The sequence below is a fragment of the Microcaecilia unicolor genome, chromosome 1 (genome assembly GCF_901765095.1).
Source record: "Microcaecilia unicolor chromosome 1, aMicUni1.1, whole genome shotgun sequence".
Taxonomy (NCBI): Eukaryota; Metazoa; Chordata; class Amphibia; order Gymnophiona; family Siphonopidae; genus Microcaecilia; species Microcaecilia unicolor.
The window spans coordinates 389,227,387-389,249,412 of NC_044031.1; the positions used below are offsets into that span (position 1 = coordinate 389,227,387).

Below are 22,026 nucleotides of genomic sequence, written 5' to 3' on the forward strand. Positions count from 1 at the left end.
ACCAAAACCGTATCTGTGACATTTCACGTTCTTCACAATAATTGCAGATTGTTTAACATTTTCTGCATGATTATGCCAGGATTTTCACTGAACTTTTGCTTACAGACTGTCCCAGCCTGGACCAATGCCTGCTGCTTAACAGCCAACCAGCACCACTTCCACCCATTAGTCAATTAGAGAATCTGAACAAGCAGCACTGGCATGTTTTAGGCCACAATACACCACCTCCAACTATATCAAAAATAGATAACAGTTTTTTTGTTTTTAATTTTTTTTAAATTAAAAGCCACTTCTTGTTCTTTATCAGGAAGACAAATAAAGCAGGAACAGCAGTTATATACAATGCATGAATATTTGTATCAAAAGCCCTCCACTAAAAAGCAAAATCATAGAAAGCACCAGTTTTAAAAATACATTTTTGGCTTCATTTCACATGAAAGGCTCAACCTTTTAGCACCCTAGGAAGGTCCGGAGACCAGTTCGTAAACTTGTCAGGCATAATGTGGAGGAGATAATTCTTCCATTCCAAACGCCCCTGAATTTCTTCCTTCTAGGGAAGTGTATATGTTGAGGGGAGAGGATGGATATACTGGTGTCAGATAGCATTTCCCCTTTGTTAAGCCTGGCTCTGGTAATATAAGTGTTATAGGAAACATATTCCCTCCCTGTTCAGTGGCCACCTCATTCCACTGCTTATCTTTAATTCCCTTGTGGTGGCAACTCTGCACTAACTGTACTTCTTTGGCTTGCTGGCAACCTTTTCAGGTTCCCAGCCAGCAACATGGGCACAGACTCATCTCCTCCCACTTAGGAAAAGTCTCTGACATCTGCATCTTTGAGGGTCCTGTTTCACTAACTCTTGTTCCTGCACTTTGACATGATGCTACCTTCACAAAAAATGTTTTAAAAACACAGTACAACTGAGCTAGCTGCACCCGAGATGATTATTACAGGGAGCTGCTATCAAAGAAAGGACCCCAGTCTTACACAGCATCCTCTCCCTTGCTGGTTGTGCACAATATTACTAGTCCCACTTGGGAGACAGATATAGCCACTTTGTTACTGGACAAAGGACTTCTGTCCTCAGGCCTTCCCACCTCTGTACTCAGAGCAATTCACCAAGCACTGATTAAAAGGAGACAGAGAGATTATCTGGCTGCTCCATAGAGAAATGGTGTGCTGATGAAAAGGAACAAGTATTCTTGTGATGACATTTTGCCCTTGGTGTCTTTATTGCCCTCCTTCCTTATGCTGGCAGCACATCAGTACTGGAAAATGTTTTTTTAAAAAGACAAGTTTTGTCTATGATAAAACCACCACCTGCACTATACAAGCATTAAGATCCCATTTCAATACCAGTCAGCACTACCCCTGCTTTTACCTTATGTATTCATTTCCTTAGCTAGCTCTGCTCTTCCCTTTTCATTCTATTGAAGTGTTCTAAGGCAACAATTTCAAGACTGCTCTAATGTATTAATGGCATCAAGCCAGACTCGTGCTTAAAAGGCTGGTCTTGCATGTGTCTTTAGAAAGATAAACAGGGATGAAAGAGCACGAGTACAAGTTTTTCTCATCTTAAGACATCCTGTCCTTCAGCTCTGTCACTCTCTTCCTCCACCAACACCCATCTCAAACTTGAGCTCATCTACTTGGACTACAAAAAAGCCTGCTGCTCCTTTCATATCCCTCCTGCAACCATCTCTCTTCCTTCAGCCCCACCTCAGCATGGAAACAATGCACACCACATACTGTAGCCCCTTGCTAATTAAATGCACTTACCTGCTGCTACAGTAAAATTGGCCACTGTGCTAAATAGCTAATGAACCAGCATGCCTTGCACTGGGGAAGCAATATGATGAGCAGAAAAAGTTGTGGATAAGACCCCTCACCCACCCTGATTAAAATACAAATCAATGATTTTCCCACACTGATCAATGAGCACAAACTGGACATCATTTTTCACTGCAATACTATCTACCTACCTGTAAACTTGGGACAAATGACCATTTCTGACAGAGCAAGTGGATTGTAGCTGCAAGCACCTGGCACAGCTATACAAATAATAATACATAATGCTAGAGGTTTTACACTCACTGCTCCAGGCCTGAGTACATCATTTCTGCATCATCCTTCTATTTTACCAGGCAAGAGACCTGATTATTAGCACGGCAGAAAATGCTCTTGGAAGCACAAGAATCACTAATTCTTTTCCTCATTCTGTGTCTGTGGAAATCAGAGCCTTAGTATCATTACAGATCATAGAACTACACGGCAGAAAGTATTTTTTTTATATATTTACAAAAAAAAAAAAAAAAGTACTTTGGGAAACATAATATACACAAAATATACCCCCCAAAGATCTCTTTGGCTACCTAACATCAGCAGTAATGGAGTTTACACCTCTGAAACAGGAAGAGGAAGAGCAGGAGCCACTGGAGGAAGACAGAAAGGGTGCCAGAAGCTCAAAATATGCCTGCAAAAAGTGGTGTGATAGCTCCACTGATCAGCAGTAAATGCAGACGATTCTATTGTTAGATGCCCTCTCTAAATCAAACCTGGGGCATCACAGCTCTTAACTGGTCTGCTATCTGGCCCTCCCCATACACACAAATACAAAATCTGAGGTTTATGGTACTGAAACCAGCAGTGTTCAGGAAAATTAGTTCATTCATAGAAAAAACAGCCAGAAATAGTTTAACAGGGGTGGAGTTCTTGCCATCAAATAAAAAAAATACAGCCCTTGATGTCTTCATTGCTCTCATTCCCTGTGCTACCAGCATTATCACTACTGAAAAAGAGACAGGTGTTATCCATGATAAAAACACCACTCATGGTGTGACTGTACAAGCATGAACAGGATCACGTATATTGTCCAGGAACAAAAGCATAAGTTTCTGCATAACACTGCCAAGAGGGGAGGGGTCAGGGCTTCAGGAGCATTTCCAGACACACACGGCCAAACTGCCACCAAAATACAGGTACAGTAGGTTCTTGACTTCATGGGTTATCTCAAAGCCAAAGCCCTCACCGATCACCACGTGCCAGGAGGAACCAAACTTCTTATCCATCGCCTCCTTAATCATCTTTGCCGCACTCTGCAAGAGACAGACAAACAGTGATTGACTGGAGAGAAAGCAAAAGAAAGGGAGAGACAATAGAGTGAATGTTCTTCACCCAAATCAAACTGGCTTCCATAAACAACATAGCACTGAAACAGCTCTACTAGGTCTGACCTCATTTATCAAAACTCACTTAGACCAGAAACATACTGTATTACTTTTATCATTTGATCTTTTGGCTGGATTCAGTTTGATCAATCACACAATCCTATTGGAAAGGCTTCAGGATATAGGAATCACAGACACTGTATTAGAGTGGTTTAAATAATATTTATCCAATAGATCATATAGAGTTATGTGGAAAGGAGAGGTTCTGGATCCCTGGTTCACTCACTTGTGGAGTGTTTCAGGGTTCATTATTAGCACCTGTTCTCTTTAATATCTTTACGTCACCGTTAGCAAAGCTGATTCAGTCGTTAAGTTTAACACAATTTGTCTATGCAGATGACATCCAGATACTTACTCCATTTGATACTTTAGATCCAAATGACTATTCAATACTCAATGAAAAGTTGGCATCTATTGCATCCTGGTTAGAAATGAATAAATTAAAACTAAATCCTGATTTAAAAAAAAAAAAAAAAACCCACAAACTTTGCTTTTCTCAGAACATGGCCATAATCAAAATGGTCGCTGATTGACAGGCTAAAGAACCGTTGGCTCCGGGTACCATCGCCAAGCTGCGCAATTGTTTGGCTGTGTTTTGAGCTAATTTTGCTCGAGGGAGAAGTCTAGTGATTAATGAGATGTGAGAGGATTGGCTGGATGAGTGGCTTGCTACATGATTTCGGACTAATCATAGGTACCTAGGGGGGTAGAGGGTAAGGGAGTATGAAGTTAAGACTTTCCCTGTCTTTCCGGCGTCTTGAGGGGTCATAAGGAACCAGACCTTTTGGGACCTGGAGGGGGATTTGTGTTGTTCTAGTATCTGGGGATAGGTGGGAAAGGGAAGGTTAGGAAGGTTAGGGGATGTTACTGGAGGTGGGGTTTGTTACTATGATTATTGTTGATTTGAAGTTATACAGCCCAGGGGTGGGACATGGGTGAAGGGAGTTAAACGAGAAATAATTGTTGGTGGCCTGTTTTAACAATTTCCTGTTTCTGTGCTATATTTTGAATGGTCAACTCTTTGTGATGAAACAATTGTATTTGTTATGTTTGAGTCAACAATAAAAATTGATGAAAATAAACTTAAGCTGTAATATCTTCTTTGACATTAGGTTTAAAACTATAACCCACTGGATACCGTGTTTTGCATGCCAAAATTTCTTGCTATGGCTCTAACTACAAAGTCAGCACACCTACTCTAAAATCAGTGGTCAGAGACTCTTTAGCTAAAGTCAGGCTTCTTCCAGTCATGCCAATGTAATGACAAAAAGCTTTGATGCCAGCTGTTCAGAAAAGCATTTCAGAGAGCTCTTACTTCATTATTGGTGGAGAATTTCTCACAGGCTGTGACGCAGAGCTCCATGGCCTCCACTCGCATCTCCTCTGGCATATCTGTTTGCTGGCCAGGAAACACAGAAAAGGCATTTCAGTGTCTGTTTATGCAAATTTGGAAGACAGGCAATGTGTGTATTTTTTGGATTTAATTACTCATCTTTGCAAACCTGAGTTGAAGGCAAGTTACATTTCCAATGCAGTAGGTATTTCCCTACACCAGACGGCTCCCAGTCTATGGGCTAGATTTACTAACCTGACCTGGTACACATTTAAAAAAAAAATCCCATTATGTATGGCCTTGCAGTAAATAACAAGCTTAAGTACATCTGGTTCTAAGTTTGTACCGGAGGCGATGGAAAGTGAAGCATCAATAGGAGAAATAGGATTTTAAGCCTGGCTTCCCTAATGCTCTAACAAGAAGTTAGCTGCTGCGCTAAGAACAAAATGGGTCAAAACATTTGCCAGGTCTGCTTCACCTCACACCCTATAAAGCTTCCACCACCTCCCCATAATTCCTTTCTTCCAAAGCCCTGGCTCTAGCCCTACTGCTGTGTCTGCAGAAGCAGCATCACTTCTTTCCCGTGTGCTAACGGTTCCTGTGGCCATCCTACAATCTCCCGCTCTTTCACAGGCTTCCTGCTTGAAATGGAGGAAAGAAAGTGGGGTAATGTGTGCACACACTGGCTTATAGTGCTTGCACACAAGGAGGAAGTGAAGCTGCCACTGCTTCCATGGGATAGTTGTGGGCAAGGAAGAACAAATGGGCAGAAGGCTTGCAAAGGTATTTTCATCATCTCCCTAGAGCTTGTTGGCCCATACTATGCCACCTCTGAGTGAGAAGTATAAAGGGGACGTACTAGCTCCAAGAAACAAAAGCCTATTAGCAGAGAACTTTGCACACAGGAGTCAAGGCAATTGGGGAACTAGACAGAGCACACCTCTCCCTGTCCATCTACCATATCCAGCTCAGTCCATGATGCTATACTGAATATGCCTGCCCTCCCCCATGCCACAGCTTCAGAAATTGCTGTCCCTAGGATCAACAGTCATTCTGTGTTGATCTCACACTTTGGTTTTCTTGGTAATTTTCAAAAACCTGCATGTATGTAAAGCAGTGCTTTATGCACAGAACCAGGCTTTTATGAAATTGTGCACCCAATAGGTACATTCACCTGGACTGAAGAGAAGTGTTCCTGGGGGCAGGGTTGGGAAGGGATTACCACTTACAAAGACACTTTTGAAAACATGCACACGTAGATAAATTAACTCTGAAAATGCATGTGCACTAAATTCCCTGGGGTCATTTTCAAAGCAGAATGTGTGCATACTTTCACAATACACGTGAAAACGTAAGCACATAGTGTGTGTGTATGTGTGTTGGTCATTTTTAAAGCAGAATGTGTGCCTACTTTCACAATACACATGTGGAAATGTAAAAATAAATGCAACTACTACAACAGTAGCTCACAGATCTGCAAAGAAGGAATGCTGCACTTTCTGCCTCACATATTTCACCTCCCCTCCATTCCGTGATCACATCTTACCCGAATCAAAGGGAAGCTGTGAACTCTCTTGTAATCTGCCTCCTCTTTCTTGCTTTCTGCATCTGCCATTTTCCTTCAGCACTACCCAAGAACTTCAGGGGTCATAAAATGAGAAGTGGCTCTGGAGCTCAACAGGTTGCAACAAGCTGGAGAGTTTTGCTCTGGGAAACAGTAATTAAGAGACTCCAGTTAAACACTGCTTCCATGCTCCCTAAAGTTTGTTTTGCTGATAAATCCACTGATTTCTAAACCAAAAGCATCTGCCACTATAGGTATAGTTTCATGTATGAGTGATTGTGAACAAGGGGTCATTCTGACTTATCCTACAAACAAAAACTGGAATGCCAGTTTGACCTGCTATGAATTCTATAAACTGGCACCTCAGTCTAATGAACCCATTGCTGTGTGCTTAGCGCCAGTTCTGTAACGGCATCGTGGACCCCAAGATTCCATTACAGAACACTAGTGCAAGGCCAGCGTTGGCATGCCCATGCCCTCTAGTGCCTAGGTGTATGCCTAGTTAATAGTACTCTATAAACTACGCACATAACTGGGAGATATGCCCATGGCCTGCCCACATGTACACCCCCCTCCCTGTGCAGTTAGGCACTAGCCATAGTGCCAATCAATTAATAGGGCCCTTGATGTGCATAAGTGACATACACCTTTAGCTACTAGTTTATAGAATTGCCACGAAATTGCACAGATTTAGCAACCAGGGGGAGAGAATGCTGGTGATTTCAAGCAGAAGGAAGGAGATCACAGACTCCTTTCAGGGGATGCTCCCCAGTCATTCAAAGGACCTGCTCATAAGGGAGCAATACTGGACCTACTTCTCACAATAGAGAAAATGCTGCCTATGGCTCTACCTAGGAATTGGTCAATACTGGGGAAAAGGATCTGGGTGGAAGACAGGAACAGTGAGTAAAACTAAGAACCACTCAAAGAGCAACACACCTTTACAAAATAGAAAGAAAAAGATGCAGGTAAATATTTAGCCAATGGCTATCTGGTTCATCTGATTAAAATAGGTATTTTTCCAGCTTATTCTGTTAAAGTTAACTGTACAGTACAGAATAATCAGCAGTATTTGGTTAACCTTTAGATGTGCCTCCAGCATGTCCATTTTGGATGCATCCCAGAAAGTAACTCTTTAGTTCTAGCTGGAACTTTATTTCAGGTATGCTAGTGAAAAGAAAAGTGTAAGGGTGGCTTTGTGACACATAGGGGAAAGGGAAAGAAGTGTCATAACAGACTAGGAGAAAGTAGAAATACTGGCAAAATACCTTTGTACAGTATTCACTGAATACCTTTTATAAGAGACAGGAGGCCAGACAGAAGGCATTTGGACCCTAATCAATTTACAGAGAAGAAAAACTAGACAGAGCTGGCACAACTGGAAATGTTAACAAGAACAGTTTCCATTGTAAGCCCTCATGGACAGAGACCTTCCAACTGTACCCAACTTTGTAACTTTCCTTTGAGCTTGGATCTGGAAAATTAAATCTGAAATCTTAATTATATGGGTTAGGGTCCATCTACTTTTTATGGAAACGGATGAAAATAGCCATCAGACTGCCCTGTAACCTTATCTAGCAGGTTTCAACAACCTCTGGCTTTACTTTCATACTTACAATGTTATTAACCACTTAATAGAATCACAGTCAACTGCTTTCTCCTATTACTTCTGCTGTTCATCCTCACCTAGTGAAGCCATTAAGCAAAGTGCACAGATATCCTCAGAAAGGAAGCAACGGCTCCTGCCGCCCTGCCCTGTAGCAGGAGCCTATTTTCTAATGGCATATGGGTACCCAGATTCCATCATAGAATCAAACATATAAATGGCAAGTGACCGACTGACCTGCAAATACGCAGTACAGACTTCCCTCTCTGTCCCGCCCTTGCGTCAAGACGTGATGACGTCAGAGGGCGGAACAGAGAGGGAAAGGGAGTCAGACTGTCGGACGCTGCCGCCTGGAAATGAACATCGCGCGCACCAACCTCCACCCTCCCCGCCGCCGCTCCCGCCCCCTCCGTATCGGGCCCCCTGCACTGACCTGACAGCACCTCTCACCTCCGTGTGGAAGCACTGCAAGCAGCAGCAGAGCGATCTGCTGCTACCTGCAGCGCTTTCACATGGAGGTGAGAGGCGCTGTCAGGTCAGTGCAGGGGGCCCGGCACGGAGGGGGGAGGGAGCGGCAGCGAGGAGGGTTGCTGAAAATCTCGCCCATTTTAACGGGCTTAACGGCTAGTACTAACATAACCCGGTATTGGTGCAAGTAACATTTATAACTGTGACAAGGACTCCCGTATGTTACAGTATTTTGTGTACGCTGAACCCCCTGCCCACGTCCACACCCGCTAGTTACATAGCAGCTCTGCAGAATAGCACTTAGGCGCCCTGCTGGTATTTTCCTAAGTGCTAGTAATTTATACATTTACATGTGCAAGGAGTGGATAACGCAGGTGCCCAGATTACAGAATTCCCTTAAAGTGGCTCCATGTGCTTCTGAAAGCCCTGTAACAGTATGCTGGGATTTTATTTTGCTTGAAAAATTAATTTTAAAGCCAAATTATAGCCACTGTTAAAACTCAGGGAAGCAGAGGAGTCTGTGAACATCAGTTGGGTTTGCCCTGCAGGCTCATATTTTCATTACATAAACAGTAAACAGTTGCACCAATGTTGCATTCATGGCAGGAGTGAAACACATCATTTTAGTGAAGTTACACACATTATAGCTTCCTGGGTATCTTAGCTTAACTTTGGATGGTGTTTTACACAAGCATCATGATGAGGATTTTCTGGTTTTTCACCCAGTAGTTCCCTCTCATTGTTTATAACCTGGTTTACTCCCCATGTGTTTCCTCTGCCTCACCCGGATTCCTTGTATTCTCTTAAGTCTTCTCTGCACCCAAAACCTAGTCCTCTGGCCCCTTTATTTGTGGGTCTTTCCTTCACTCCTCAACCATGTTGGATCACGTCGCTCTATACTGGATACTCTCTCCCTCTTCATGGCCTTATCCTGAAAATTCTCCTTGCCACTGCCCCCCCCCCCCCCCCCCCAAACTTCATTATTCCCATTCTATGTGCAGTCTCCCTTTCTGTGACCTGCTCCAAAGTTTGGTTTCCCTTCTCCCCACCCCCAGATTCCCAGCACTCTCAATTCTCTCTTTACTGGATCTCCATCTGTTCTGTGCCTCCCCACAGTGGCTGGCAGGGAGAGCAGCACATCAGTTTCCTCCGCTGTGCAGAGCTAGTCTTACAGCATAGGCCTTGAAATCACAGAGAATACCAAGACACTGGCTCCACATGGCACAGGAAGCTGATGCACTATTAAACACTGTTCTGCCTCCACTGCGCATCTGAAAAAAGCAAGGAGGGAAGATCAAAAGTGTTGGGTGATCCATCGTCTAAGAGAATGGAACAAAGAAAAGCTCAGCAAGTCTGGCTCCACTCCAGGGCCAAGAAGCAGGCCAGGGGAATGGTCCCAAATTTGGGGCATCTGGTAACCTTACTATTTTATAACCCCATTGTCTATCTTGGATGGGACCACATTTGGTGGTCCCCAACCCAAAGGGAAATCCAGATCATTTGTTCAAAGAGCAGGATTAACCCTTTGCTGAGACCCCAATGCAATATAAATACATTTTAAAATTCCCACAAACCAGGCTGCCCTTAGTTCTGATAGCAGAAGAAAACCAGAAGCGGAAGCAGCAGGTAAGAAATGCTGTTCACGGATTCCTGCTAACTTGGGGGGGGGGGGGGGGGGGGCAGGGTGTGAAGGCTGGCTGATGAAGAAACCTACCATGAGTGGAAGTGCTTCGTACACAGAAGACTTTAAGGCAAGCGCCACTAGGATCTGACACCAAGTCTGAACAGGCATAGAAATGCTAGTTGAGAAGATTTAATGCCAGTTTTCGTTGCTGTTGTTTTTTTGCTTGTTTTGATGCCAGCATAACAGTGCCTGCAACTTTTAAAACAGAATGGAAGGTGACAGTTTTGCACACAGGTACAAGTAGAAAAAAATTATATCTGCGCATCAATGGTAATGTTCTGCGCATAAATATTAGCCCTGCAAAAATTTTATGCGCAAGGATTTTTTTTGTAAGGCTAGTATCTGTAGAATAACATTCTAGAACACGTGGTCCATCTAGTCTGCCCAGTAAGGTGGCTAGAGTCCTACCTGTTGCTCTTTGTGCAATGAAAGATTATATCTTATCTGATAAACTTTCTTTCCTTTAGTCACAGCAGATGAATCCAGAGATGTGTGGGTTGTGTATGTCTAGCAGCAGGTGGAGATAGAGAGCACCAATCTGAACTGTGTCTTGTGGGATGGAATGCTTCCTGGCCATTTAGTATATGTCATATCAAAGCAGTAGGAAACAAAGAACACACTAAAACTCCTTGATAGAAAGATCTTTAAGTGTTGCCTTTTGCAACGATTCAAATGGAGGTTTCTGCAGTGCCCGAAGAACCAAATAAGATTCCACTCTGGAAATGGATGAACCACCGGAGAACATAGGCGGGCAGCACCAAACAAGAAGCATACAATGTCTGGATTGCACACCAGACAGGAATGAGATAGGTGGTCACGATAGCACGCCAAAGCTACCACTTGTAACCTAAGGGAACCGACCGCCAGTCCTTTCTGCAATCCAGCTTGTAGAAATTGCAAAATAAGAGATAGTGACACCTGGAATGGCGACACAGCCCTCTCAAGCACCACGCTTCAAATAGGCACCACACTTACGCATACGCTGTTGGAAGTAGAACGTTTCTTCACCTGAACCAGACTCTCAATCACAGGGTCTGGATAGCCCCTATATTTCAGTTTCGACCACTCAAGAGCCAAGCTGTAAGATCAAAGGGAAAAGGATCCTCCATCAGAAGAGGACCCCGAGACAGAAGGCCGTATGACTCGGGAAGCTAAAATGGCCATTCCACCAGAAGTCTGATGAGGTCCGCATACCATGGCTTCCTGGGCCAAACCGGTGCCATCACCCTGTGATGTCGAACCTAAAGTAATACTCTGCCGATCACAGGCCATAGTGGAAAGACATACAGAAGGTCTATCTCTGGCCAGGGCTGGAGAAGGGCATTGATACCTTCAGATCCACTTTCTCTTCTTCTGCTGAAGAACCGGGAAGCCTTGGCATTCCTATGGGTCACCATCAGATCCAACACAGGAGTCCCCCAACGAGTGACCGCTCGAAAAACTGGTTCCAAGAGTTCTCACTCTCCTGGATCCACCATGTTTCAACTGAGATTGTCAGCTTCAAAGTTCAATATTCATGCAATGTGAGCTGCTGAAAGCATCTCCGCCCACTTTAGGAGCAAATTCGCTTCCGCTGACAACGGGAACTGCGAGTGCTGCCTTGTCTGTTGATATATGTCACTGCTGTCATGTTGTTGGAGAACACGTGAACCGACATGCTGTTACGAGTGTCTGAAACGCTATTAGAGCCTTGCCCACTGCTCATAGCTCCAACTGGTTTATAGGCCACAGTGCCTCGCCTGCTGCCCAGAGTCCCTGCGTGTACTGATATTGGAAGTGTGCCCCTCAACCAAGGAGGCTGGCATCTGTCATGACCACCGTCCATTCTGGAGTCGCCAGTGGAGCCCCTCGCGACAGACTGAAGTCCTTCAACCACAAAACTAGACTGCGATGAGCCTTCAACTGCCACGGAAGACAGTGCTGATAATCCTCAGAGACCGGCGACCACCAACTCAACAGAGACTGCTGTAGAGGTCTCTTGTGAGCCTGAGCCCAAAGTACGACCTGTAGAGTGGCCGCCATCGACCCCAACACTTGGACATAATCCCAGACTTGTCTGTCCAAAAGGACTGCCTCTGTTGGAAGCGGGACCTGGAAGAAAATGAAGACTTCCCTGGATGATAGCGCTTATTGTCCTTAAACCACTACCTTGATTGTCCAGACTTAAAAGAAGAGTGACGCCTGTCTTCAGGAAGATGCCGAGTTTCAGTACCTCCAAAACCTTTGATGGGCTTTTCCAAATCTTCCCCGAAGAGTTTACCCTTAAAAGGGAGTTTAACCAAATGCTGCTTAGTAGTGGCATCTGAAGACCAGTGGCGCAACCATAACAAGGAACGACCTGTTATAGCCAAGGACATTTGTTTGGCTGACACTCTAATGAGGTTGTACAAAGAATATGCCAAAAAGGCTAAGCCCATCTCCACATCTGAAAACTCAGGAAAAAGTCTCAAGTCTGAATCCGCGGAAGAATCCGCCGCTTGTTGAATCCATGATAAGCAAGCTCTAGCTGCATAAGATCTACAGACTGCTGCTTGTAGGGCAAGCGTGGATACCTCAAAGGACAGCTTCAGCAAAGCCTCAAGCTTTCCTTCCACAGGCAAAGTTGTCTTTTTAATCACTGCAGCCACTAAAGCATCCACTTTAGGCAAATGCAACCTGTTCTGTGAGACAGGGTAAAACCAAGACATAGTTCTGGCAACTCGAAGACCAGAATCAGACGTGTCCCATTGTGCTGCAATAATTTCTTGCATGGCCTTGTGGATAGAAAATGCTTTAGGGGGCCTTTTAGTAATAGCCATCTTGGGGTTAAAAGAGCCTAAGGACTGCTTATCCAGAGAAGAATTATTCAAAATCTCCAAGGCTTTAGAAATAAAAGCTGGGAGCTCCTCCTTGTGGAACACCCGAACCAACGTGGGGTCGTCTTCTTGAGCTGGTAGAAGCTCTCCCTCTTCTAAATCTGCAAGATCGTGCACTGAAATAGAAGAAGGGGCTAAAACTCCCTCAGAGGCAATAGGAGAAAGGGGGCCAGCAGAGCCCACTTCAGAATCACGGGCCATTTAGCCCGTGACTGTTCTTGCTCCATAAGAGGAACTATAACAGAGGCCGGGGGTGCAAACACCGCAGAACTCCCAGACGTGGAAAGAGAAGAAGCTGGGGCAGCCTGAAGTAATAAAATAAACTCAGGTGAAAAAAATTCTCTGGCTGCTCCCACGGCTCTGGCTGCTGCCAGCACTCTCTCAGGTGTTCGACAGCATAGCGTTCGCTCCTGCCACAGGAAGCCCAGCCGAAGCTCCCGCTATCACAGCCCCATAGGAGAACAAAATAGCCACTGACACCACAGCTGAAGAGGAAGAAGACAGGCGTGTGTCCTTTGTGCGGGAAGCTGCTGCGCTAACATTGCTGCCATGCTCCTCCAACACACTCAGGGCCAGAACACCCTCAATGCTGCTCGCCGCAAACCGCAGCGGGAGCAGCGCTTAACAAGATCTGACGCCATGAAAACCTCCCTGCAGCAATGTTAAGACGCGAAGTAGGAAAAAAGGTAAATAACACTCACCACTGCCTCTGGAAATGGCTGATGTAGCTGCTCTCTGAAGTAATGCTGCAGTGTCCCAGACTAGATTTCACTCTCCTATAAATAGACTACCAGAGCCAAGAGGGAAGGTAATCCACAACAAACACAAAGTCTTTATTTTTTTTTCTGTGAGGAAGAAGAAATAGTGGGAAATGGGCTAGAGAGGAAATAAGGGTGGGAGAGGGAGAGGCACTGAACAGCCTGGTCACCCCTAAGCTCTACTGAACTACAGGACCTGAAAGCAGAAGAAGCCAGGCGCTTGTGGAAAGCTGTCTGTCTGCTTGCTGGAGATAGACAATATTAAATGGCAAGGAAGCATTCCATCCCATAAGGCACAGTTCAAATTGGTGCTCTCTATATCCCACCTGCTGGTAGATGAACACAACCCACAGGTCTCTGGATTCATCCGCTGCTGACTCTAAGGAACATGTAGTTTACCTTCTCTACACCTTTGTTTAGGATTGTATCTGCTGCTCCACCTCCATGTAAATTACACCCCTCTATGTGATTGGATACACACATAGTGCTAGCTGCCCTTGGCACAGAACCTTGTGTGATACATCTAACAGGCTTACTGCATAGGTGTGTAAAATTTCCTCAATATGTTCACAGAAGAAGCTGTGCGCTCAGCCATCAGCACACAGTTTTTTGCATCAGCCTGAGAGAGAACGAACAGACTTCAGTGGGCAGTGGCAGATGTGGCTAATTGCCTCCACCCCATTCTTTCTGCTGGGAACTGACCTGTGCAATTCATAATGATTCCCAATTTTATCCTGACATTTGAAAGCGCTCCCCCTAAACACTTCAGCCCTAAATATCAGCAGAGCTGCTCAAGTTTCTCAGTTCAAAAGAGGGAGATTTGATGCTAGTTGTGGATTTGTGACGACTCTTATTGTGCATTATGGGATCTACAGCAGTGATTTAAATGGGTAGAGTCAGGATTATAAATCCCACACTGCTCTGGTGTTTAAATTCAAAACCAAGAATGGCCAAAACGTCCCCCTCTTACAGCTGGGCAACTCTGGGTACACATCTAGTTTGCCTACGCCTTAATCTTGTGCTGCTTGTCTAGCTCTTGGCCAAGGGGGCCCACATATCGCAGCTCTCTAGAACAGCTAAGACTGGTCATAGTGTTATCACTATGCAACAGCTCCACCGCACGCCCTCCAGGCCAGGCACTGAAGTATGACCCACGTCTCCTACAACTACCCAGGCACAGACGGTAAGAAGTTTTAGGAGTGCCCAAGCAAACACATGGGGGCCTGACGGCCAGCTCCAATCTAGGCTCTAGCAGTGCCAAAATCTGCAACATTATACCACCACCCAAATTGGAACCAGCCGTATGAAAGTGTCAGCAGCTAGCCAGTGGGGTAACTCTAGTTTTTGACCCACCCACTGACCTAGTGCCGACACGATACCTCCCCGGCCTTCTTCACCTGATGCTGGAGCAGCGGGCAGTTCCCTTGGTCCTGGCCTCTGTTCTTGATCCCTCCTTAGCGATTTATCCGCCGCCACTCTCCGGCGGGGAGACACACGGGCAGCGTCCGGCGAAGCCACGGTTGCCAGGGAGAATACCAGCCCTCGCTTAGCAACCGCACACCGGAAGTCCCGCCTGCCGCCGGCTCCCGGGTTGGATAGCAAGTCTGCATATCCCCGTCAATGCACTGGCACCTGCGCACGCTGGTCCGTATTGGGGGCGGGGAAACGAGAGGTCTTTTTCAAGAGTGTCTCCTAAGAGACCAAGATAAGAGTTGTCTATGTAAAAGCCTATCTGTACTTGTCTCAAAGAAGTCGTCTGCATTTGGGAATAAGAGACGGAGTATTTACCTGTTTTTACTTGGGGATCTATTTCTGTAAAGTTTACTCTGGGCCACCCGTGGGATCTCTGCAGAACACGCTGTAGTGTGATGTAAGGCTATACACCACCAGGACTCGACAAAAGTCGCCTTCCTTGAATTAGGTCACATGGCAGCTCTGGCATTTATATTATTTTATTGCAGTTTGGATCATCCATCTGAAATAATTGTCTCTCTTTCCTCCCCATAAAGGGTTGCAGGTTGGCTTTAGATTAATCTGCAAGGGGATCTGGTCATGGGTTTACACAATTTTATGCGTGGATTAAATTAATTACATTTAAACAGACCTTTATGTTCTGCTTATATATTGGGACAGCACAGGGAAGTGCATACATACATACCACCATGGGTCTTTCCCAATTTTTGGATCATGATGGCATAGTGGGTTTTATAGTGATATTAGTGGGTGGAATGTTCTGTGTGTCCTGCGTTTTTTTTTCCCGCCAGGGCTGTACATGAGAAGGCATCCGTAATGGAGTCCATAAAATCCCATCCTTCTATCAGGTCTATTAAAGGATGATGCTCAAGGAGAGGAGAGGCTGAAATGCTAGGGAAAAAAAAAATCATGGTTATACTGCGCCAAGAAGGTTAAAGGATATTTGATGGAACCAACTCAGAAAAACAGACAGTTTTAAATAAACGTAGAGACCTTTTTTATGGAGTTTAGAAAGCACTTATGTTTTGTGTGGTGCTTGTTTAATTGCTTCAGAGTAGATAAAGCATTTGGTAGGTCTCATTTGTAGAACATTGTATGCTATATACACCAGGACTCCTGAGGAAGGCTCATTTATCAAAACACGGCCTGTGTAGGGTCCAGTTGTATAGCATATGGTTTAGTGTATTGGCACTATCCACCTATTGGACTATTATATGAACCTTTTTTGGATGAACTGGGTTCACACCATTGGACTTTTATATGAACTACTTTGGATGATCTCATTTTTGTGGATATATCTAGAGGCGTGAACAAACTTGTGGATAAAGGTGAGCTGGTTGATGATGTTTATCTAGATTTTCAGAAAGCTTTTGACAAAGTTCCTTATGAAAGGCTCCTGATAGGCATAGGAGGCAATGTCTTTCTGTGGATTAGGAATTGATTGATAATTTGTCTGAAAACAGAGGGTAGGGTTAAATGGCTATTTTTCTCAATGGAGGAGGATGAATAGTGGAGTGCCGCAGGGATCAATACTGGGACCGGTGTGCTATATTTATAAGTGATCTGAAATCAGAATAAGTAAGGTGATTAACCGTGTAGATTACACAAAACTGTTCAAAGTTGTCAAAACATGTGGACTGTGAAAAATTGCGGGAAGACCTTAGAAAACTGGAAGACTGGGCATCCAAATGGCAGAAAAAATTTAATGTGGACAAATGCAAACTGATGCACATTGAGAAGACTACTCCAAATCATAGTTACCTTGATGCTAGGGTGCACCTTAGGAGTCAGTACCCAAGAAAAAGATCTAGGTGTCATTGTAGACAATACGCTGAAATCTTTTGCCCAGTGTGTGTGGCGGCAGCCTAAAAATCAAACAGGATGCTAGGAATTATTAGGAAAGGCTTGGTAAATAAGACCAAGAATATTATAATGCCTATATATCGCTCCATGGTGCGTCCTCATCTTCAATATTGCGTTCAATTCTGGTCGTCCTATCTCAAAAAAGATATCACAGAATTAGAAAAGGTTCAAAGAAGAGTGATCAAAATAATAAAGGGGATGGAAGTCCTCTCATATGAGGAAAGCCTAAAGAGGTTAGGGCTCTTCAGCTTGGAAAAGAGACAGCTGAGGGGAGATATGATTGAGGTCTTCAAAATCCTGAGTGGTGTAGAGTGGGTGGAAGTGAATTGATTTTTTTACTCTTTCAAAAAGTATAAAGACTAGGGGACAATCCATTAAGTTACATAGAAATGCTTTTAAAACAAATAGCAGTAAATATTTTTTCACTGAGGGGTCCTTTTACTAAGCTGCATAGGCGCGTATGCCTACGCGCGTCAGTTTGGAGTTACTGCCCAGCTACCGTGTGGCCCGGGCGGTAATTTCATTTTTACATGCGGCCGCTATGATTTTTATTTTCCAGCGTGTGGCGGAAACCGGGCAGTAATAGTCATTCTTCATGTGTAGACAATTACTGCACAGTTACTGTATGAGACCTTATCGTTAACGCAGTGGCTGGTGGTAAAATGGACGTGCGCCAATTTTTATTTTGCCGCACGTCCATTTTTGGCAAAAATGTTTAAAAGGCTTTTTTTAAAGGTGCGCTGAAAAATGGATCTGCTTGCGCCCAAAACACGCACCTATACTAGTGCAGCCCATTTTTCGGCGCACCTTAGTAAAAGGACCTCTCAAAGAATAGTTAAGCTGTGGAACTCATTGCTGAAGGATGTGGTGACAGTGATTAATGTATCTTGGTTTAAAAAAGTATTGGACAAGTTCCTGGAAGAAAAATCCATAGTATATTATTGAGATAAACATGGAGGAAGCCACTGCTTGCCATGGAATTGATAACATGGAATGTTGCTACTAATTGAGTTTCTGCCAGGTACTTGTGACGGATTGGCCACTGCTGGAAGCAGGATACTGGGCTAGATGGACCATTGGTCTGACCCAGTATGGCTATTCTAATGTTCTTATGATTAATTTAACATGCTTATAAACAAATCAGCACCATGAAAAAAATATTCAATAGTATGCCTATCTAATATAATAATTTGCTATGTGAACGTTCTAAAGTGTCTCACTGGGATCGTAACCACCTGCTGACGTCACTGGCCAGCAGTAGAACCCTGCTTGCCTGACGTCAGCAGGGGGTTATGATCCCAGTGAGAGACGCGCGTTGAAGAACAGCGGGAGCGGGCAGAGACTCCCCTACGTGCACGTCGCCCCCCCCTCCAAAATCGCCAACCTCCCTCTGCTACCCTCCCCTCCCCCCCTCTTACCAGGGTCCCGGCGGCAACAGTGAAGAGCCTCGCGAGTCTGCTGTCTTCCCTTCTCTTCACTCTCAGTTCTGACTCTGGTCCCGCCCTTGCGGAAACAGAAAATGAGGGCGGGACCAGAGCTGAGAGTGAAGAGAAGGGAAGGCAGCAGACTCGCGAGGCTCTTCACTGCTGCCGCCGGAACCCCGGTAAGAGGGAGGGGAGGGTAGCAGAGGGGGGTTGGCGATTTTGGAGGGGGGGTGATATGCACTTAGGGGGATGGGTGGGGCAGGTGTCGGGGAGGGCCGCGGGTGGAGGCATCGCAAGAACGTGTCTGTGAGACAGAGAGGAGGGGGGAGGGACAGAGGGAAGGAGAGAGAGGGAGGGAGGGCCTGGAAATCGGAAGGGAAGAAAGTGGGCCGTGGGTCTTGGAGGGGACAGAGGGAGGGAGAGAGGGATAACCTTGCTAGTGCCCGTTTCATTTCATACTGAAACGGGCCTTTTTTACTAGTTAATAAATAGGGCACAATATTAGATGACAAAGAAAAAAACCCTGAAACTCGGGGGGGGGGGGGGGGGGGCAGTTCCTGTCATTTTAAGTTAGAATGACATGTTGTTTAAAATGAATGCACATCCCTATGGTTGCTTGCACTGTAACACCATACTCAGTCTTCAGTTGTCCTGGCTGAAGTGACAGTTTTTAAATAACCAAGGGGCTCATTTTCAAAGCATTTAGAATTACAAAGTACCATAGGTGCTTTGAAAATATGCCTTTATGTAACTTTGGGGCCCTTTTACTAAGACGTGTAGGCGCCTACGGGCGCCCAACGCATGTCAATATGGAGTTACCGTCTAGCTACTGCATGGCCTTTGCAGTAATTTCAATTTTGACGCACGTCCACTAAGCGCGCCGGAAATAATTTCTATTTTCTGACGCGCGGCAGAAACCGGGCGGTAATCGTCATTCTACGCGCGTAGGCGATTACCGTATGGTTAACGCGTGAGGCCTTACTGCTAAGTCAATGGCTGGGAGTAAGGTCTGAGACCCAAAATGGACGCGCGCTAGTTTTTATTTTGCCGCACGTCCATTTTTGGCAAAAATTTGAAAAAGGCATTTTTTACAGGTGCACTGAAAAATGGATCTGCGTGCGCCCAAAACACATGCCTACACTAGCGCAGCCCATTTTTTGGTGCACCTTAGTAAAAGGGCCCCTTTGTAAGTCTAAGTGCTTTGAAAATATGCCTCCACGTGCATTTTACTAATGTGCATTTGATTTTGCAGTTACCATGGCTTAACGCAGAAAATTAACAAATCTAATGTGGCAACTAGTTATGTCCTACCAAATCCAAGTAGCATTATATGCAAATCTCTTACTGGGAACTTTAATGTATCACACTTCAATTTCATCAATCCCAGTTCTTATTCTTCCAACACAATTTCTTCACACATCACAATTTTCAATTACTCTTCAAAACCATTACATTCTTGCCTCAGTAGTGCAAAATTGCCCAAACATGATTTTATGGCAATGCATTTGAGCCCCCAGTCCGAATATACTTAAGTGTTATAAAAAATGATATAGAAGCAATAAAAGCCGATGAAGAAATTAGTGCGGTTTTGAATTGCCATATGTAATACATGGGATTGAAGGTCAGCTGGGGATGGAATGATTGGAATGTTTTGGCTGTAATTATGTGTTGATATTCTCTGTTATGGGAAACAGGCTAGTTGTTTAAGGGATGCCAGCACCTCTGGGAAAGGCACCTTCAGCTTGTGCAAGTCTGGGAAAGGCACCTTTGTTTCACACTATAAAAGAGGGTGGAGCACGGACCTTCTTTAGAAGCTTGCCTGAACGTAAGGGACGCCTTGTTCAGTGAAGAGTATGTCCCTGCAATCTCTGAGGAAGAGCCAGTGCTTCCCTGGTGGTCTTCCCAGATGCTGACTGAATTGCGGGTGCTGTAAGTATCTTGGTGTATGTGTTCACATACGTATCACCAATAAAAGCGATACACCGCATATTGTGTCTGGTGGCTTTTGTGTTGTCATAAGCACAGCGCCCCCTTGTGTTACACCATAAAATCATGTTTGGGCAATTTTGCACTACTGAGGCAAGAATGTAATGGTTTTGAAGAGTAATTGAAAATTGTGATGTGTGAAGAAATTGTGTTGGAAGAATAAGAACTGGGATTGATGAAATTGAAGTGTGAACTAGTTATGTCCAGCATTTCCTATTGCAGGTTATGCATTTATATTTGTATTAGTGTGCGGTACTTAGGTTGCTGTTAGTGTGGAAGCACTTGGGGTGGGGGGGTGGATTCTACATATATACTGCTTAAAAAATTGGCGCAGAAATCAGTTCCAACTAGCCGTATCCTATAATCGGTGTCTAGATTTAGGCGCCGATTATAGAATAGCCATAGTTGCTATTTCAGCGCCTAAAACTATGCGCATCCATTTACACCAATGAAAATGTGGTGTAAATCCCAGTGCATAGATTTAGGCGCACTAGGACGTATTCTATAATTTTGCATGAAAATTTCGGAATGCCCACGAACTACCCATTTCTTCGCCCACAACCACACCTCTTTTTGCCTGCATAAGTTAGAAGTTCGGCGCACTTCGTTACAGAATACACTTAGCAAGTTGTGGACCTAAATTTAATAATGGTCTATGGACTTTTCCTTGGACGGCTTCCTAAAGGAAAAGTCTATAGACCATTATTAAATTGGACTTGGGGAAAATCCACTATTTCTGGGATAAGCAATATAAAATGTTTTGTACTTTTTTGGGATCTTGCCAGGTATTTGTGACCTGCATTGGCCACTGTTGGAAACAGGATGTTGGGCTTGATGGACCTTTGGTCTGTCCCAGTATGGCAATATTTCTGTAAATTCTAATCAGTGCCAATTATTTCTCATTATTGATCGTTAAGTGCTTGTTAAGTTACACACATTGTTATAGAATCTGCTTGGATTTCAGCATGGATCTCTAGATACGCTATACAGAATTCCAAGGTTAGTGCCTCCTATTTGGGAGGTGGTAAGGGGTCCCACATTAACTGCAGCATTGTGATTGCTGTACACTCTCCACACCCATTCTTCACCCATACCCAGACTAGTTTCACTCCCTAACACCAAATGCCCTTAACGCACAAGTTAGCACACGGTAACCTTAAAAATACTCCAAAGCAATTACCGCATTTGTGTGTCAGCTGTTATCGCACACTAAACCATGCCTTAACATCCTAATGCACATTAATAAAAGGGCCCCTACGTCTCTTACACCATTTCGAGTCACCGTGGAAATGTTCACAGGACCCAGGATGTGGCTGAGTTTGATCAATGAAATGTGCCAATTTCTTGTTATAGAAAAGGTCCCATATTTTAAGAACTTTTTTAGTAGCACCATTCTGGTTTTTTTTTTTTCAATTGTCTTGTATCATTTATTTCATGTAATCTACATCTAGCACAGGCAGCAGAATGGGGTGGGCCACAGGGGCCATGGCCCTACCAATATTTTGGCCAACACAGCATCAGCAACTAGACAGCTTGGGGGCAGGGCTGCAGATTGGTTTGTTTAGCTCCTCCAACTAGAAAGATGTGTAATCCGGGTCTCGCCACTACTACCTCAGGTCCAAAACCCCAACCCAGATCACAGGGACAAATCACACACTTTTCTCTCCGGACGTTGTCACAAGGGATCACACACACACCGCACTCTGTCCCAATTCGCCTGCAGTCGAGCTTGGGAGTGGGTTAACGATCCGGAATAGAGCTCCAGGGTGTTGGGAGCGAGAGCCA

At 44.6% G+C, this 22,026-nt stretch overlaps 1 protein-coding gene across 3 annotated transcripts; it reads right to left on the minus strand.

Moving 5' to 3' along the window:
• Positions 1 to 249: 249 nt before the first annotated feature.
• DNAL4 (dynein axonemal light chain 4) lies at positions 250 to 15,066 on the minus strand. Of its 3 annotated transcripts, none has more exons than XM_030210850.1 (5): positions 14,893 to 15,066; positions 9,913 to 10,077; positions 6,107 to 6,267; positions 4,543 to 4,626; positions 250 to 3,095 (listed from the first exon to the last, which is right to left on the minus strand). In XM_030210850.1, the coding sequence occupies exons 3-5, from the start codon at positions 6,173 to 6,175 to the stop codon at positions 2,931 to 2,933; spliced, it is 318 nt and encodes a 105-aa protein (XP_030066710.1). In that variant the 5' UTR covers positions 6,176 to 6,267; positions 9,913 to 10,077; positions 14,893 to 15,066; the 3' UTR covers positions 250 to 2,930. The 3 variants fall into 3 exon arrangements, with proteins under 3 accessions (XP_030066710.1, XP_030066716.1, XP_030066722.1); XM_030210856.1 differs by having other exon boundaries at positions 14,857 to 15,066; XM_030210862.1 differs by lacking the exon at positions 9,913 to 10,077.
• Between the last annotated feature and the right edge of the window lie 6,960 nt (positions 15,067 to 22,026).